The 19878-nt window shown below is 41.8% G+C and overlaps 2 protein-coding genes across 3 annotated transcripts in view; both read right to left on the reverse strand.

Moving 5' to 3' along the window:
- The window catches only part of LOC140121442 (dihydroxyacetone phosphate acyltransferase-like), a 45987-nt gene that overhangs the window by 16358 nt on the left and 9751 nt on the right, over positions 1 to 19878 (reverse strand). Inside the window, exons 6-9 of the mRNA XM_072141026.1 lie at positions 17129 to 17204; positions 13558 to 13709; positions 13344 to 13474; positions 12988 to 13211 (exon numbers count right to left, since the gene is read on the reverse strand). Of these exons, the coding sequence (XP_071997127.1) occupies positions 12988 to 13211; positions 13344 to 13474; positions 13558 to 13709; positions 17129 to 17204 (583 nt within the window). The remainder of the gene's footprint in view (positions 1 to 12987; positions 13212 to 13343; positions 13475 to 13557; positions 13710 to 17128; positions 17205 to 19878) is intronic.
- Positions 1772 to 5239, reverse strand: LOC140121440 (uncharacterized). Of its 2 annotated transcripts, XM_072141022.1 has the most exons (3): positions 3126 to 5239; positions 2744 to 2839; positions 2462 to 2665 (listed from the first exon to the last, which is right to left on the reverse strand). In XM_072141022.1, exons 1-3 carry the CDS (start codon positions 5237 to 5239, stop codon positions 2614 to 2616), a joined length of 2262 nt encoding a protein of 753 aa, XP_071997123.1. In that variant the 3' UTR covers positions 2462 to 2613. The 2 variants fall into 2 exon arrangements, with proteins under 2 accessions (XP_071997122.1, XP_071997123.1); XM_072141021.1 differs by having other exon boundaries at positions 1772 to 2665; positions 2744 to 5239.

Consider the following 19878-nt stretch of genomic DNA (forward strand, 5'->3'; position numbering starts at 1 on the left):
TCTAGGGTTTACAGAGAATGGTCCGAAAAAGAAAAAACATCCAGGGAGCGGAAGTTCTGTGGGCGGAAATGCCTTGTTGATGCCAGAGGTCAGAGGAGAATGGGCAGACTGGTTCGAGCTGATAGAAAGGCAACAGTGACTCAAATCTCCACCCGTTACAACCAAGGTAGGCAGAAGAGCATCTCTGAACGCACAGTACGTCGAACTTTGAGGCAGATGGGCTACAGCAGCAGAAGACCACACCGGGTGCCACTCCTTTCAGCTAAGAGCAGGAAACTGAGGCTACAATTTGCACAAGCTCATCGAAATTGGACAGTAGAAGATTGGAAAAATGTTGCCTGGTCTGATGAGTCTCGATTTCTGCTGCAACATTCGGATGGTAGGGTCAGAATTTGGCGTCAACAACAAGAAAGCATGGATCCATCCTGCCTTGTATCAACGGTTCAGGCTGGTGGTGGTGGTGTCATGGTGTAGGGAATATTTTCTTGGCACTCTTTGGGCCCCTTGGTGCCAATTGAGCATCGTTGCAATGCCACAGCCTACCTTAGTATTCTTGCTGACCATGTCCATCCCTTTATGACCACAATGTACCCAACATCTGATGGCTACTTTCAGCAGGATAATGCACCATGTCATAAAGCTGGAATCATCTCAGACTGGTTTCTTGAACATGACAATGAGTTCACTGTACTTAAATGGCCTCCACAGTCACCAGATCTCAATCCAATAGAGCATCTTTGGGATGTGGTGGAACGGGAGATTCACATCATGGATGTGCAGCCGACAAATCTGCGGCAACTGTGTGATGCCATCATGTCAATATGGACCAAAATCTCTGAGGAATGCTTCCAGCACCTTGTGCCACAAAGAATTGAGGAAGTTCTGAAGGCAAAAGGGGGTCCAACCCGTTACTAGCATGGTGTACCTAATAAAATGGCCGATGAGTGTATATTATATATATAAAAAGCAGCATAGTTGAAGATTGGATGTAGGTGGTATACCAATTGGAAAGTGTATTCCAAGAGGCCATGCCAAAATTAGGCAAATATGATTTTTTTTTTACCCCATATGCAACATTTTGGCTGAATTGTCTCCGCCGTTCTCAAGTAATACACCAGCGTTAAAGGCCATAGTGCTGAGAAGGGCCAGTTTATTAACACTGGGCTAGACTGCAGATAGGGGTCCGTAATACCAAAAGATTACAAATGAACCACATTCAGCTAAGGCCAATTCCACATGATGTGGGGCAGATTTATCAAGCGGTCTGAAAGACTTTCATTTTACCAATGCTCATGAATATTTTAAAGGGGAGCTGTGATTGGTTGCCATGGGCAACTAGAAATATTCTGACTTTTAGACAGTTTGATAAATCTGCCCCATGTCTTTCCCAGGATGTATGCAGTTTGACGTGCCGCAAACAACAGCTACATGTAAGTGCCAATGATGATAATAAAATTTTGAGATAGTCCTCATAGAAGGAATTCCCGACGCGTTTTCCCCGACGTGTTACCCGAATATTTCCGATTTTCCCTGAATCGCCCCGGGATTTTGGCGCACGCGATCTGATTGTGGCGCATCGGCATGCACGCGACGGAAATCGGGGGAGCACGGCCAAATGAAAACCCGACGGATTCGGAAAAACCGCCACATTAAAAAAAAAAAAAAAAAAAAAAAAAGTGTCGCGAAAATTGCACTTACCTTCACTCAGCCCGGCTCGGTGTTGTCCAGTGCGTTCCGATGCTCTTCAGCGCAGCAGCGCCACCTGGTGGACGTCGGAGGAACTACCTTAATAAATCCCGGCCGGACCCGAATCCAGCGCAGAGAACGCGCCGCTGGATTGCGAATGGGCCGGATAAGTAAATCTGCCCCATAATGTTAACACCCTGTGAAAAAAAAACTGGACACAAAATCAGCACAGCAGGATTATTAAAGGGGTGTTCCTTCGAAGACAAGATCCTTAAATATACCCAGGATAACAAAATTGTGAATTAGATTACTCACCGGTAATTCTATTTCCGTTAGTCCACCATGACGGCCCCACCTGGAGGATGCCCCTTGACCTCTGCAGGGACAGGAAGAAGAGAGGTTAAATGCTCCCCCCCTTGCATCCTCCCGCCAGTGATTACAAAATAACCATGCTGAGGAAGATACAACCAGATTTATTTAGTATGTTTGCTCCACATACAAAGGAAAATTATCTGGAAATAATAATACAAAGAAAGGAAGAAATCCAGCTGGGAGGGAAAATATATAGGCCGTCATGGTGGACTAACGGAAATAAAATTACCGGTGAGTAATCTAATTCACAATTTCCGCTTCGTCCCCCATGACGGCCCCACCTGGAGACTTACAAAATTAGTAAGCTTTTTTAGGGAGGGATTACAGCCTGTAACACCTTGCGTCCAAAAGATAGGTCTTTTGACAAGTGCAAGTCCAGCCTATAATGCTTGGAGAATGTAGTGGATGAAGACCACGTTGCAGCTCTGCAAATCTGATCTAGTGACGCTCCTCTTCTTTCCGCCCAAGATGTGGACATAGCCCTGGTCGAGTGAGCTCGGATTCCTGCTGGTATCGGGCTTTTCTGTAGGTCGTAACATGAGGCAATTGCCAGTCTCAGCCATCTTGCAATAGTCGCCTTCGACGCCTTCCTCCCCTTATTTTTCCCCTGAAATTGGATGAAAAGGTTAGAGTCAATACGCCAGGCCTCTGTAATTTGTAGGTATTTTAGGACAGAACGTCTTACATCCAAAGAACTCCATTCGCGTTCTCTTGCCGAAGAAGGGTTCTCACAGAAGGAGGGTAGGATAATCTCCTGATTCCTATGAAAGTCGGAAACCACCTTGGGAACAAAATTTGGATCCAACATCAACACAATTCTATCATCTAGAATTTTCATGTAGGGTTCCCTAATCGATATAGCCTGAAGTTCACCTAACCTTCTAGCAGAAGTGATGGCTATCAGGAAAACTGTCTTAAGTGTCAGGTTTTTAACACTGGAGGAATCAATAGGTTCAAATGGTTCCTTCATTAAGGCATTCAAAACTAGAGTTAAGTCCCATGCTGATGATTTTTTAACAGTCTGAGGCTTTAACCTAGAGGCAGCTTTAATAAATCTTTTGACCCACCTGTGCTCGATGAGAGGCTGGTCGAAGAAGGCACTAAGCGCCGACACCTGGACCTTCAGGGTGCTGGTAGACAAACCCAACTCCAAACCCTTTTGAAGAAATTCAAGCACCTGCAAAATATTAAGGTTAGCTTGGGAAGGTGGACTGTCCTTACAGAAGGAACAGAACCTCTTCCATATCTTATGATAGATGGCAAAGGTGACTGGTTTTCTACTTGCCTTCAGGGTCTTGATGACTTCAGATGAGAGTCCCTGAGAGCTTAAGAAGCTGGATTCAGGATCCAGGCAGACAGCTGTAATTTCCCTGGGTTTGGATGATGGATTGGACCCTGATGTAGTAGGTCCTCTGATAGCGGAAGAATGACTGGATTCTCTGGTGACATTTTCTTCAAGAGTGGGTACCAGCTTTTCTTCGGCCAGTTCGGGCAGATGAAGATGGCTCTGGTATTTTCCTGAAATATTTTCCTCAGGACCCTGGCGATCAGGGGAATTGGGGGGAAGGCGTAGACTAGTGGAATGTCCCAGGAGTGAGAGAAGGCGTCCAGCCGTTCCCTGTTCTCCCCTTTTTCCAGAAAAAAATAATGCAGGCATTTGGTATTCTCCCTTGTTGCGAACAAGTCCACTAGAGGATAACCCCACAAAGATGTTAGCCGCTGGAAGATCTCCTCCTTGAGGCTCCACTCGTTTGGTAGGATCTTTCTTCTGCTTAGAAAGTCCGCCCTTGAATTCTCCGTGCCTTTTAGATGAGTGGCAGATATTGACAGAGTGTGTTGTTCTGCCCACAAAAATATTTTCCGAGCTAGGGTACTCAGGAGAGGAGACCTGGTTCCTCCTTGTCTTTTTATGTAGGAGACCGTAGTTGTATTGTCTGATAGAATTAGGAGGTGTTGGTGGGCAAGAAGAGGAGTGTTCGCGCTGAGTGCTTCCCATACTGCTTGCAACTCTCGGAAATTTGAGGACCTTCTTGTAATCTCCTCTGTCCAGGTACCCTGGGAAAATTGCTGAGGCATCACTGCCCCCCAGCCCCTCTGGCTCGCGTCTGTCTGGATTGGGATGTAAGGGCTGTTTGACCAGAAGATCCCTTTCCTCAGATTTCCGTCTTCCAACCACCATAGCAGGTCCTCCTTGACGGCAGGTGGGATTGGGATTTTCCTGTCCAGATCCTCCTGTTTTCTGTTCCAGGATCTTAAGATCCATCCCTGGAGTATTCTGGAATGGGCCTGACACCAGGCTACCGAGGAGATGCAGGCTGTTAGAGAGCCCAGAATCTTCATAGCTTCTCTGATAGAGATCACTGATTTTCTCCTGAACCTTGTTATCAGATCCTTGATGTGGTCTCCCTTGTCCTGTGGAAGGAACGACATTTGGTAAACTGAGTTCAGGTTTACACCCAGGAATTTCCTCACAGTAGCTGGGGAAAGTTCTGACTTCTGGTAGTTTACTATCCATCCCAGTCTTTTTAAGGTTTCTAGGGTGAGATCTCTGGAGAAGAGTAAGCTCCCCCTGTCTTGGCCAACAATGAGCAGGTCGTCTAGGTACGGGACGATCAGTACGTCCTGTAGTCTGAGAGACGCCACCACCTCTGCCATCACCTTTGTAAAGGTCCTTGGTGCAGATGATATTCCAAAGGGGAGTGCACAGAATTGAAAGTGTAGTGTAGCACCCTCTGGAGACAAGACAGAAAACCTTAAAAACCTTTGTGAGAAATGGTGTATAGGGATGTGATAATATGCATCCTTTAAGTCTATAGTGCACATTAATGCATCTTGGTGAATAATGTGTGTGGCTGATCTTACCGACTCCATCCTGAATTTCCGGTAGACGATAAACTCGTTGAGACCTCTCAGGTTGATGATTAGTCGGTTTGTGCCGTTCGGTTTCTTTACCAAAAAAAGAGAAGAGTAAAAACCGGATTTCTCTTGATCCTGTGGAACAGGTATAATCACTCCAGAAGACAAAAGAGAAGTTACTTCTTGCCATATTAAACTGTGGGATGTAAGTGACATGGAAGGTGAAGGTGGCATATATTTCGTAGGGGGAAGTCTGAGGAATTCGATGTTGTAACCATGCAGTAATATATCTAAGACCCAGGGATTTGAAGTGACCTTTGTCCATTCTCCTCTGAATCTTAGCAACCTTCCCCCTACTATGGCATCATTGTTTTTTGTTTCTATTAGGGTCTGTTGGGGTGGAGAACAGAAACCCTCTCCCTTTACCTCCTTTCGGGTAGCTCCAGCGTCCCCTTTTCCCTTTATCCTTGTAGGAATCCTTTTTGAAGTCTCGAAAGGGCTGCTTCTTGGGTATCGATCTCTCAGGAAAGCCCTTTTTCTTATCTGATGCTCTCTCAAGTATAGCATCCAACTCTGGGCCAAACACAAACTCCCCTGAGAAGGGAAGACTGCACAATTTTGCCTTGGATCTGATGTCCCCGTTCCACTGTTTTAGCCACAGCGCCCGTCGGGTAGAGTTAGTAAGTGCTCCCTCCTTTGAAGCGAAACGAATTCCCTCGGCAGCAGAATCTGCGAGGAAGGCTGTTGCAGATTTCAGCAAAGGAAAGTTCTCCAAGATTGTTGATCTCGGAGTCCCTTCCTTGATGTGGGATTCCAACTCATTCAGCCAGTACAGCAAGTTCCTTGCGACTGAGGTGGAAGCCAAGTTAGTTTTCAGACTGAGCATGGAGGTCTCCCAGGCCTTTCTCAACAGGGAGTCAGACTTCCTGTCCATAGGGTCCTTTAATTGGGCCGCGTCCTCAAAAGGAAGGTCAGTCTTCTTTACTATTTTGGTAACTTGCACATCCATCTTTGGACAAGTGTCCCATACTTTAGACTCCTCGGGCTCAAAAACAAGTCTCTTTTTAAAGTTTTTGGACACGATAACCCTTTTTTCTGGCTCTTGCCACTCCTCAGAAACCAGCTCCTTTAACGTGTCATTCAGGGGAAACACCCTCTGGCGTTTTGCCTTCAATCCCCCAAATAGTTCCTCCTCCTTAGATCTAGGGGGAAGAATCTCTTCGATTTCCAAGGTCTGTCTAATTGCTTTTAAGAGACCATCGAGTTCCTCGAACTGAAACAGATGACGTGAATCTTCTGTTTTTTGTGAGTCCGTAGGATCATCATCTTCTACGTATGAGCATGAGGGAGCTTCAGAATCATCCCCCCCCTCAGATATAGAAGAATCCGGCTCCACTCTAGGTTTCTTACACGGTGGAGGCCTGGACGTAGCAGCGGCCACTGAAGAGCTTATTTTCTCCTCGATAAACCCCTTTAATTCGTCTAAGAAGGATGTCTTTTCCTCTCTCATAAAATTGTCGATGCAAGACTTGCAAATCGGCTTTTTGTATGAGTCGGACATAGAGTGGGCACACATGTTGCACTTTCTAAGCCGGCTTTTCTCGGGTTTTTCAGACCTGCTCGTCTTATCCCCTTTATCCTCCTTGCCTTTCGTTTTAGACCCTTGGTCTTTCTCCTGAAAGGGCAAGCGGAGGATAATAAATGACCCACTATTTTACACACAGTAAAAAACCCAAACCTGCACAAAAATCCCACTTACAGAAACCGGAGGATGCAGGAAGGTAGGGTCTGCCTCGTCAGCCATCATAAAAGCCGTGGAAGCGCACAGGAAAATTTCAGAAATACACAGCACAGGAAACCAGCACCGCAGCGTCACACACAGATCTTAGACCTGAGATCAGCGTGACTACCTGCTCCAGGTGACCTTAAATACCTTAATGGGGAGCCCATCCCCCTCTAGACTTTGCCTGCGCCGTGCTCCCGTTCCCAGGGATGCAATGCGGTCCTGTGAGCCGCCACTTCCGGTCGCGACCGGAAGTCGTCATCGGACCTCGAGGACGCCGGGAATTGTAGTTTTTTCGGCCGCCGCGCGCTCACACACGGATCGCGGAGCGGCGGCCAGGACGAACGGACTGGAAGGGCGGCGAAAGGGAGGACACAAGGCCGACCGAACGCCCCAGCCCGCCGGGATTTAGCCAGCCAGGACTACCCGTAAGTTTACTTCGTCCCCCCCCCCCCTGGAGGAGAGAGGGCACCTCTCTTGTCCTGCCTCGGCAGGGACAGGAAGAACACTGGCGGGAGGATGCAAGGGGGGGAGCATTTAACCTCTCTTCTTCCTGTCCCTGCAGAGGTCAAGGGGCATCCTCCAGGTGGGGCCGTCATGGGGGACGAAGCGGAAATAACACATTCTCTAATACACTGTTATAAAAAATACAGCATTTCACAGAAATAATTAGCACCTTTCTCGATCAGTCCTGCCGTTTACAATTTTGGTTGATCGGACAATTCCCTTTAGCTTATCTTGCTTTGCAGAAGAAGGGGGAGGGGTAGGAGGCAGACAGCACACTACAGACAAGACACTTCCTGGTTCAACCATGCTTTTAAAAAAAAGTGTTAAAAAGAAAAAAAATACACAAAAAAACCCTGCATAAGTCCGTAACAATCTATACAATAAAAAAAAAAAAAAAGAATCATTACTGGAACGACATTAGAAAAAAAACAAAAAAACACAAACAGTTTCCGAAAAGTTAAGCCTTTAACTAGCTTAACAGCTTAAAATCGTACACCAAAATTGATGATTTTAATTTTTACCGGATAAAGTGACACATGCCAGTTTGAAAAATAGGGTCTAGGTCATCAAGCCACCTCCATGGCTGGATAAAATACATACCCAGTTTGAGACATTAACCCCTAGGCGCACCAGGTCGTTATAGTACGTCCCTGGGGCTAGATGCTTAGCGCACGGGGACGTTCTATAACGTTCTGCTTCTGGCACCGGCTCACGAACGGAGCCGGTACCAGAAGCAGCGGCTGTCAGCTGTCTAGTACAGCTGACAGCCTGCGCTAACACCCGCGATCGGAGCCGGCTCCGATCGCGGGTGTTAACCCCTTACACGCCGCGGTCAAACATGACCGCGGCGTGTAAGGGTGTTTGCGCTGTGGATCGGATCCCCCGTGCCGCTTACCGGGGGATCCGATCCACTTCTGGGCAGCTCCGAGGACTGGCATGTGCCCCGGAGCTGCCCGGTCTCCATGGCAGTTAGACCCCTTCCGGGTCTGACTGTAAACTGTCTGAGCATGCGCAAGCATGCCAGACAGATTACACTGCTCTACAATAAAATAGTATTGTAGAGCAGTGTATTGAACTTAAACCAGTGATCAGAGCATCACTGGTTCAAGTTCAAGTATGTATAATTAAAAAAAAAAAGTCAAAAACAAAGAAGTTAATACATTAGAATTAATAAAAAATAAATGCATTAAAATATAAGCCCCTAAAATGTCACTTTCCTATAAAAACACTTAATAAAGTATAAAAAACACAAAAAACCCCCGCATATTTGGTATTGCCGCGTCCGTAACAATCTGTATAATAAAACAGAATCATTACTGGACCTGCACGGTACACGCCGTAGAAAAAAACCGCAAAAACGTTCCGAAAAAAGATCATTTTTAATTAATACCCTATAAAAAAATGCTCTAAAAAGTAATTTAAAAAATGTTATGCACTCCAAAATAAGCCCACTAAAAAGAACAACTCTTTTCGCAAAAAATAAGCCCCTAACCAGATTTGTCAGCCGAAAAATATGCATATGAAAAGATGGTGATGCTAAAATGAACAAGATTTTCTCCAAATTGTTTTTATTCAGTACAATTGAATAAAATACACAAAACCCCCACATATTTGGTATCGCTGCGTCCGTAACAATCTGCATAATAAAACAGAATCGTTATTAGATCCGCAAAGTGAACCTCGTAAAAAACAAAACAAAAAAAAGCTCCAGAAAAAAGATCATTTTCAATTAATACCCTATAAAAATGCTCTAAAAAGGGATTTAAAAAATGTTATGCACTCTAAAATAAGACCACTAAAAAGAACAATCCTTCTCGCAAAAAATAAGCCATTAAACAGATTTGTGAGGCGAAAAATAAAAAAGTTATGCATATGAAAGACGATGATGCTAAAATTAACAACATTTTTGCCAAATTACTTTTTATTCAGTAAAAATGGGGAAAAAATAAAAAATCTATATAAATGAGGTCTTTTTGTAATCGTGGCGACCCATAGAATAAAAATAATATACTATTTTTATGGTATGGTAAACAGCCAAAAAAAAAACCCATAAAAATCTTCCTGAAAAGTGATGATTTTCATTTCCTCCACCAACAAAGAGTTAATAAAATCTCACCACTTAGCTATAGATTCCCCCAAATTACATACCAGAAAAGTGCATCTCATGTGGCAAAAGAAATAAGCCCCTATAGGTCCACATTAAAAAAAAGAAAAAAATTATAGCCTGTACAATGTGACATAGCAAATCTGATCTGGATGGCACCTCCTTCCCTCCTATGCCCGGCGTGTGCCCGTACAGCAGTCACCCCCACATATGGGGTATCAGTGTACTCGGGAGAGATTGGGTAACAAACTTTGTGGAGCCTTTATTCATTTAATCCATTGTAAATGTTTAATTTTCCACCCAAAATGGGTGTATTGTGAAAAAATATTACAATTTGCAGACTGCACCTCCATTTTGTTTTAACCCCTATAAAACACGTAAAGCATTAACAAACTTCTTAAAAGTGGTTTTTCATACGTTGAGGTGTGTAGTTTCCACAATGGGGTAATTTACGAGTCTCGCTATTATTTAGGCCTCTCAGTGTCAATTAGAAGTTGAGCAGGTTCATCTAATACAGGTTTTGGTGATTTTACAAAAAATGTGAAAAATGATACCTAAATTCTGAGCCTCATAACATTCTAGTAAAATATGTTGAATCTTAAAAAACCATGGCAACATAAAGCAGACATTTGGGAAATGTAAGTTATGAATTTATTTGGGAGCTATGACTATCTGCATCAAAAGTAGAGAATTTAGAATGTTGAAAATAAAGAATTTTTCCAAATTTTTGCCAAATTTTGTTTTTTTTCATAACTAAACGCAAAAGATTTCATCCAAATTTTTAAACTAATTTGAAGTACAATGTGTCACGAGAAAACAGTCTCAAAATCCCCTGGATATCTCATAGCGTTCCAAAACTATAACCACTTATAGTGACACAGGTCAGATTTGAAGAATGGGGCCGCGTCCTTAAGGCCAAAAGAGGCTGAGTCCCGTAGGGGTTAAGAACATCTACCACCACAATGAAGCAGTGTACGCAAATGAACCCGAGGGGCTCCATTAATGTTAATGGAGCCTGGAGCCCCTCAGGCTTATTTGTATACAGTCCTTCATCCTGGTGGCAGATGCTCTTAATGTCTCAAACTGGATATGTATTTTATCCAGCCATGGAGGTGGCTTGAAGACCTAGACCCTATTTTTCAAAACTGGCATGTGTCACTTATCCGGTAATAACTTTAGAACACTTCAGGTGATTTTGAGATTGCTTCAAGTTAGTGGGAAATTTTGGTTGATATCTTTAGCATTTATTTATGAAAAAAAAGGTGAGGCACCTTCTGGTTCTGTCTTCTGCCAATAATTACGTCACTGACCCCCTTGTCTAGGGGGGGGGGGGGGCAGTAATGCCGTACAGAAGTATGGATGATTATCAGACAGAAGGGATTTCTGTGATGTAGATGTGAGCCACTGAGGCTCATTTGCATAATTTTAAATACCATTTTCTCCAAAACGGGGCCGTTAAAAGATTAAGGAAGAACTGATCCTGCTACATGGGACACTCATCAGGGTGCAAGTGGGCTTGGTGTACAATACTGCATCCATGTTGTAGATTTCCTTTAAGTATTATACAGATTTACAGGTTTGATTTGGAGGTTACCAATTTTGTCATTGACGTTCATATAGCCCTAAAATGTACCCACTTAAGCTGAATAAAAGTAAAAAATGCAAACGAATATCCAAGTAAGAGGAAACCCCACATGTGGATGTAACATGCTGGAACATAACGGGGCACAAAAGCGCCATTGAGCTTTTGTAGGACAGATTTTGATAGAATAGTTTTCAGGTGCCATGACATGTTTGCAGAGCCCCTGAGGCAATTTTTTTTAAAATTTGGCTTTTTGGCTGCGTTTTCAAAAGCAATCCAAATGGCTCCACCTTTAATCCATTGGTAAGAATACATTTTGTTCATGTTGAGGTAACATTTCTAACACGTTAACTAAACAAGTGATCATAGGTGGAGCCTTTGCGTTTCAAAATGCCTCGTGTGAACGCGGTACAACAAACCCAGAGAAAGCCTACATTTTGTAAACTTTTTATCAAGTGATTTAGTGCGAATTCTAATCACTAGCCACTGATGGGCTTTTTTTTTTCATTTTACTTTCGGTTTATCATTCCCCACTTAAAAATAAAAAAAGTTATGTATTTTTTTTTTACTGTGTTTATTGCCTAATAAATTGTAATTCCTGATGGTATTTTATATTCCATGCTGTGTACTGGAGAGTGGCAAACAATTACCAAAATGCAGAAACCGCAATTGCATTTTCATGTTGGCTCCGTTTTTATGTCTTTCACTGTGCACTCCAAATGACATATCTAATGTATTCTTTGGGTTGGTATGATCACAGCAATACAAAGTTTACATAGATTTTATTAGGTGTTAATAAATTTTAAAAAATTTGCTGGGCGAGGCGTCATTTTTTCCAGGACAAGCGGAGGTTTTCAATGCTACTATATAGGGGACAGTGCAACTTTATTTAAATTTGTATGTATTGCAAAATGGCAAAAAAAAGTGGCAGTTCGGATTCGGGTTCAATGCCAGACATAACGGTTTTTATAGATTTTGTAAAAACAGGATCAAGCAGTCTTATGCCATGTACATTCTAGGGACCTTCATTAGATCCCCGGCCGTCCAGCGGAGAAGACAGCATCCCACAATCTCATCCAAGGTGCTGATAGGAGGAGGGAATCCTCTCTCTCATTATGTAAATCGGGAGGCCAATTTTGTGACAGATTAACAGTCCAGATCAGATGTCATTCCGTTCCGGACTGTTAGAGCAGGGACCGTGTCACTGCACAGGAGACCTGTGCAGCACTTAGGCTGGGCAGACAGAGAAACCTGTCAGCCTAGCCTATGGCCCCTACGGCCCCCCAGTGACCAATGGCAAAAGCTGGAGGGTGGTCACTAAAGGGTTAATGTTATGTACATTGTACAGGCAGACCTCAGGTTACATACAGGATAGGTTCCATAGGCTCGTTCTTAAGTTAAATTTGTATGCAAGTTAATTTTTAAATCCAATCTTTTTAATTGAACATTTTTTTCATTTTACAACACACAGTAAGCGACAAATGGATTTTAAAAAGATTGGGCTGATATGGGAACAGGGATTAACAATAAATATTAATTGCACCTTTGATTACAGTTGATCATTGCAGCCTGGTGCTAAAGATCAGCAAATTACAAGCATCCAGAGAGCTTCACCGCAGCTCACATGTACTGTACATAAAACCCATAGATACAGATGGACCTCTGCTTGCTGTCAGCTGCGGTGATGTGATGCTCAGATCTTAGATGCTTGCTTAGATGTGATGATGCAATGCTTAGATACTTAAATACACCCGACTTGCATAAGTCAGGTGTATCTAAGTCGGGGAATAAATGTAATCACTCCTAATACACTGTATACAAGCAGTTCTGTGTAATGTCGGACAGTTTTTAATAAATATAATCACTCCTAATACACTCTATACCAGCAGTTATGCGTAATGTCGGACAGTTATGTGATTGTAAATATATGAACTGCTCTATGCATTTTATTCAGACTTGAATATGATCAATATTGAGATTCTCCATTATTATGATTATTATTGTACCTATTGAGGTTTTGCAACATCAATCTGCACAGCTGCCATTTCCCGGCAGATGAGACCCCAGAATGTGTGGAGATATTACTGTCCTACTCACCTGGCCACTCTAAGCAACCTCCAAAGGCTTCTGTTAGATCTTTCAGCCAAACGGTTTTGTCAACTAATACACTGAAGTCGAGCGATGGAAAATTCTGCAGCAAAATGGCCGCTATCAAGACTCCAGGGCTAAGCACCATATTAGCTATTTGCTGTAGTTCTACTTTATAGGCCACGTCAGAAATAAACTTCTGCATTTCCTCCGAAGGTCGGTGAGAAAGATGTCTAAAATATTCAAATAGCAGAAAATATGTTTAGCACTTAACCCATCTTTATATTAGCAACAGCATATTTCTATCACATTACAAAAGTGCTAAAGAGTAAACTATAATAAAGAACAGAACGACCCACAAATACCTGGGAATAAGGTTATACTGAGAACGATTTAGTCTCCCAGATGCCAATGATCGCAATGACATGGGTTTCCCAAAAAATATATGAATACTTCCAAAGTCATCATTTAGAATTTTCCTGGCTTTGATCAATCCCTGTAGGAATAGATGGAGGCCAACCGTAAGCAAAGCCATAACATAATTAACAGGGTATTTATGTAAAATTATGCGAATCTTACGGATGTGGATTCCTTTGGTTTTGGCACACCAAGGAGCTCATACGCATACAGGGTTTCCTCTAGTATTCTCTCATAGCTGATACTGACTGGTACCAGGTACGTATCAAACACTTCTCCTTTGAAAAATGGCTCCATGACTACACTTAAAAGGCCTGAAAAACATCCAAAAAATAAGTAAGTATGGAAAAAAGATTTTAAGAGAAAAGCCAGATAAAAGTAATATTTCTAAACTCTATTAAAGAACATTGTTGTTAACATTTAGCATGAGCAGTATCCCCCCTAATTGATGGTACACCAGTCGGAGCATGCATACTGCTGCATTTAATTTCTATTGGAGCATCAGGAACAGCCAAGCACAGTCCTCATCTATCCCACGTACTTGTATTCGTATTCAATGTGCCAGAGATAGTCAAGTACTGCACTCAACTATTACCGATCAACTTGCCCCTCATAAATCACAGGGAAGGGGACACTCGTTTTTCTGATGATTGGGGGTCCTGATATTTAAGAGTAACTGTAAAGGTTTTTTATTTTTCACAAATCAATAGCTCTTGGGATGTCAAACAACTTTGCCTTTTATATTTGTTACCTATATGCAGTAGTTTCTTTGCTATCCCCATTAGATTACCTCAGTGCTGCAATGGCTGCCTCCTCTCCATGTGCTGACAAGCCCTGGAGTCCGTAAACTTGTTGATTTGATGTGTATTAGGCGGTTTCATGATAGGGGAGGAGCTACTGCTTCCTGCTCACAGGGAAGGAGGTCACTTCTATGGGCTCATGACCCTGTACGGGAGAGGTACGGTGCCGCACACGTGCGGCACCATACCGCTCCGTAGCTCATAGAAAGATAGGACATGTCCTATCTTCCTACGTGTTATGGCGCCGTGCGCTGTATATGCATATGGAGAGGGTCGCTCATCCCCTGCTCCTCTCCGTAGCACCGATGTATGCCGATACAACGGGCATACATCGTCTGAATGTAGCCTAAGTCTGTGATTCTACAGAACTTTCTCTGTCTCTCTTTACACCTCATGCTGCTCCCCATCTCCACCATGTCATCGGCAGTATCAGCTGTGTGCATATAAGCTATTAACCCTTAGTGCTCACACAGCACAGGCATAGACTTCATGTACTAATGAGTTCTCCCACTTATTACATGTTTCCTGCTCCTGCATGTGATGGATGCTGCCAGGCTAGTCACCATATACATCCTGTATGTGCACTGTACAGTGTTCAGTGGATTTAATCATGGGATCTGTGGGCAAGCTAGCTGCCCTCTGCCTAAGGCCATAAACTAACAGATAGTCTCACTTCACTTCTGGTGAGAGAGCTTTTCTCAAACACTTTCAGAACAGAAAATGCCATAACTTTGGAAAGAAAAAGGGTGAGCAGCACAAAGTAGGCATCATTCTGTTTGTTTTCAAAGGAGGAATCACATAAAAAATTTGGTAAAATCACTTTAGCTTTACAGTTACGCTTTAAACATATACAGATGCAAATAAAAAAATGGAAAAGGGATGAGCTAAATAAAAACCTAGTAGCTTTGCAGAAATATTTAAAAACAAGATAAATACTTTGGGCTTAAACCTTTCACGACATAATAGCACGTCACGGGTCGGCTGCGGGTGCATGGAGAGAGCTCACGAGCTCAGCCCTCTCCATTGCTGCGATCAGTGCTAGCATGGGTGCCGCCATCTTGTTGGAGATCGTTGCTCCCCGTGACCATGACAGCCTCGGGTCTTCCGAAGTCTGTCTGGTTTCCAACCATTGATTACAATGTGCGATTTGCACATTGTAATGAATGAGGAGGAAAATCCCCATAAGTATAACTAAAAATTCAAATCACCCCCCTTTCCCTAGAACTGATATAAATATAAATAAACAATTAAAATCACAAACACATTAGGTATCACCGCATCCGAAAATCTATCAAAATATAATAACCATTTTTCACTGCATTTAACCCAGTACCGGAAAATAGTGCCCAAAGTCGAAAATGGCCCATTTTTGCCATTTTGAAAAATATATTAAAAAAAAAAAAAAAATCTATAAAAAGTGATCAAAAGGTTGTACAGTGCTAAAAATGGTAGCATTGAAAACTTAATCAAAAGTCGCAAAAAAGATACCACCTACTGCTCTGTACACACAAGTATAAAAAATTTATTAGCGCCAGAAGATGACAAAAAAAAAAAAAAAATTCTACACAAGTTTTTAATAAAGTATAAAGTAGACATGTCTTTTGTGGCGCACAGTGAAAGCCGGAAATTCCAAACCACAAGAAAACAGAGCAAATGCGTTTTTTTCACCAATTTCACTGCATTTAAAAATTTTTCCCGCTTCCCAGTACATAGCATGGAAAAATAAATACCATCAATATGAAGTGCAATTTGTTACGCAGAAAACAAGCAGTCACAGAGCTCTTTACGTGTAAAAAAAAGTTATAGATATTGATTGTGGGGAGTAAAAAATAAAAATGAAAAAACAAAAAAGGACGAGGTCCTTAAAGGGTTAAATAGCCTCAAACATTTTCAAAGACTATAATCGGTACTTTGCTGATCATGTGCAATACTAAAAAAAAGTGGTACAGTTCTGAAATAATTCATTCAATAACTATAATAATTACTCTATTTTTCTGCCCTCTACGGTTTGTGTTATTAAAAAAAAATAATAATAATAATTTGTGTACACCCCAAATCATCCATTTAAAGAAACGGGTCCATGATAAGAGCCGCCCATGGGTTTATTGTAAGAAGTAAAAAAACACTACGGAGAATCATAAACAATTATGTGAATGCTGCCTTAGGCAGTACTAGTAAAAGTGCCCTATGTGTCTTGCTCGCTGCCAGAGCTGCATACATAAAAAAGAGCTACAGGTGAAAGCTACTGCAGGTCCTGAAAGTTATAGTCATCTAAAGGCTCATAATCGGACTGGACTTTAGTTTCCCGATGTCATGTATTACACAGCTTTCACCCCTAACAGAGGGTAGAGTTAAAAAGTTGAACAGAAGCTCCCTGACCTTGGTCTACTATGCAACTACACTCAAATGGCTATTCCTATCTGGGCACTTACATTTATTTTAATTCATTTGTCATTTGTAAAAAATTGGATGTTATAAAAAAAAAAAATGTTCCTGTGTGAAGATAATAACCATGTTGTCCCTTAGAAACGAGATGGCTTCCTCGGATACGACCACCTCACATTTTGGCAGCAGTGGCCCGACAAGCACTATAGAGCCCTGCCTGACCTCCTGGCTTCAGCAATCATTACCACAGGACTGATGTGGTACATACAGTAACTCCAAGACAATTCATATACAAACCCCCTTTGTGTCTTTGTGCAATCACCCCAGCAGAGGTGGCCGTATCCAAGGAGTCAGTCTTGTTTCTAAGGGACCATATCACTACATTTATGAGAAATTATTTTCACACGGGAACATTTTTTTTAATAACATCTAATTGAAGAAATGTTTACATATGGCAGATTAATGAAATTGAAAGTGAATGCCGAGACAAGAATACCCCATTAACATTCACATTTAAGTGTTCTAAAAGACAAGAAGATCATACATACCAAATTTAGGTGTCAATGTTTTGCAAGTTCTGCTTCTTTGCCCTTCAACAAAGAACTCTACTGGAGCATATCCGTTCTGTAGGAGAGATCTTCCAGTTATTATGTTTTAATGTTATTACACAATTACTATGAAGTCTCTCTTCCTCAGACTTCCTCAGACTATATTTTTCTCAACATGCAAAATGTAAAACCTCACAAATCATTACTTCTAAATAATCATAAAAAAATACTAAGGATTATGACTGTATGGGAAAATATTAGTAAATATAACCAAAGGCACAATGCCACACACCATATCCATCTTAAGACATTTATGGCATAATACCAATGAAAAGAAAAAGTGAAAACTCTAATCACACCGATTCCAATGAATAAAAAATATACATATTTTATATATACATGAATAAAATTATATGTGGATGTTAAAAAATTACCCCTTGATAAAGATCAGTGCGATTGAAACGCAGGTTGGAGTGGACAACCAGGGTTGTTTTAGGAGCCACTGTGCCTTTAGGCTGTAGGTATAGGGACACAAGATGAAGAATGTGTCCTTTTTAACCCCTTCCCGTCGCAGCCCTTTTTCGTTTTTCCGCTTTCATTTTTCACTCCCCACATTCAAAAATCTGTAACTTTTTTATTTTTCCATGTACAGAGCTGTGTGACAGCTTATTTTCTGTTTAACAAATTGCACTTCATAGTGATGCTATTTAATATTCCATGCCGTGTACTGGGAAGCGGGAAAAAATTTGCGCATTTGTGCCGTATTCTTGTGGGCTTGGATTTTACGGATTTCACTGTACGCCTCAAATGACATGTCTACTTTATTCTTTGGGTCGGTACGATTACGGGGATAACAAATTTATATAGGTTTTATAATGTTTTCATACATTTAAAAAAATTAATACCTCCTGTACTAAATTTTTTGGGGGGATTTTGCCATATTCTGGGGCTAATAACTTTTTTATACTTTGGTGTATGGAGCTGTGGGTGGTGTCGTTTTTTGCAGATTTTGATGATGTTTACAATGTTATCATTTTTAGAACTGTGCGACCTTTTGATCACTTTTTATAGAATTTTTTTTAAAAAAAATTTAAAATGGTAAAAAAGTGCCATTTTCGATTTTGGGGGTGATTTTCCGTTACGGGGTTAAACACAGTGAAAAACCGTTATTATATTTTGATAGATCGGGCATTTTTGGACGCGGCAATACCTAATGTGTTTATGACTTTTACTGTTTATTTATATTAATATCAGTTCTAGGGAAAGGGGGGCGTTTTGAATTTTTAGGGTTTTTTTACCATGGCAACGGATCGCCGCTCCCCGATGACGTTATTTGCCAGCGGCGATCAGCAGGAAAACACCCGCGATCGGTGCCGGCACCGATCGCTGGTGTTACCGGTAAGCCTTTGCTGCAAAATGCAGCAAAGTCTTACTGGCTATGGAGAGGGCTCGGCCCGTGAGCCCTCTCCATGCACCGGGACCCCGCATATGACGTACTAATACGTCACATGTCGGTAAGGGGTTAACTATTTAATCCGGTATTCAGTTTTATTAGAATTATATGTTTACACCAGGATTTGACAAAGCTCTATAACTAACCCCTCCCTGACCGATGGTCATTGGTGCCTGAATGTCCAGGACAATTTTTGACGTTCTGCTATTCTATTTTATGGCAAAGCTTTACATATCATAACTATTTTTACTTTGTTTTTTCCATGACATGTGAGACTTTAACGTGATAGGATCATTTTATTGATTACATATTTTTTTCTTTATAAAATTTACCAAAAATTGACTACAAAAGTGGAAAAGTAAGTTTGGACATTTTTCCAATTAAAGTTTTTATTTTTTTTTTATATATATATGTAGTAACGTTTACCTAAATATGTTATAAATATGTCCAGCAATATTCCATCACACTTTCACAGGTTGAGATACAGATGCAGAGGGTGCATGTACTTCTACAAAGCGAAAGTGAAAGTCTCCTGCAGCTTTTTCTATATTCTAACTTCAGCTGACTGGTTGGAGGGGGGCACATATATCTAAAGCCTTGCACGTAGAAACACAATTCTAGTGACATATTAAACAGGAGAGTCTCCTCTTTAATATGATATATGGATTCTGCATGAATGCTTAAAGGAAACCTACCACTTCGGATAGCGCTTATAAGCAGGACATGCTGTGCACCAGCTCAGGGTGAGCTGGTGCCGTCGCTTATCTTCGTTTTCTTTTTAAACTAAACGGCTGTGCTACTTCAAATTTGTGCTCAGGACGACGTTTTTCCTTCCTACCAGCGGCTGCATGTGTTTGATAAAGGCCGAATTGTAGCAGAAAACGTTTAACTTGCCGCAAATAAAAAAGCCTTCACTTTGTTGCATCAAAACTACTTGTGTGCCAGGATTTATTGCATACTGTGTTACATTCTTGACATGTTATCAGTGTAACATTATCGCAGGTCCTTCAGACTTCTAAGAATAGCAAACTGTACACCATGTATGCGATTACATGAAATCCCAGCAACCTCCATTGAGGATGAAGAGGAGTAGAAGTCCATGGAGGCTGTGACTTCATATAGTCAGATACATGCATGGGTTACAGTTTCCTATTAAAAAGCTAAAAGGACCCGAGATGATGTCACTCTGGTCACATGACAGGAACTGTGACCAGTAAGGAGGCATAAGGAATAAATGGGAGGGGCCAGTTGAGCAGGACACGCCCCCCCCCTCTGAGTCCAGGGTACATAAGATAAA

The sequence above is a fragment of the Engystomops pustulosus genome, chromosome 3 (assembly GCF_040894005.1).
Source record: "Engystomops pustulosus chromosome 3, aEngPut4.maternal, whole genome shotgun sequence".
NCBI lineage: Eukaryota > Metazoa > Chordata > Amphibia > Anura > Leptodactylidae > Engystomops > Engystomops pustulosus.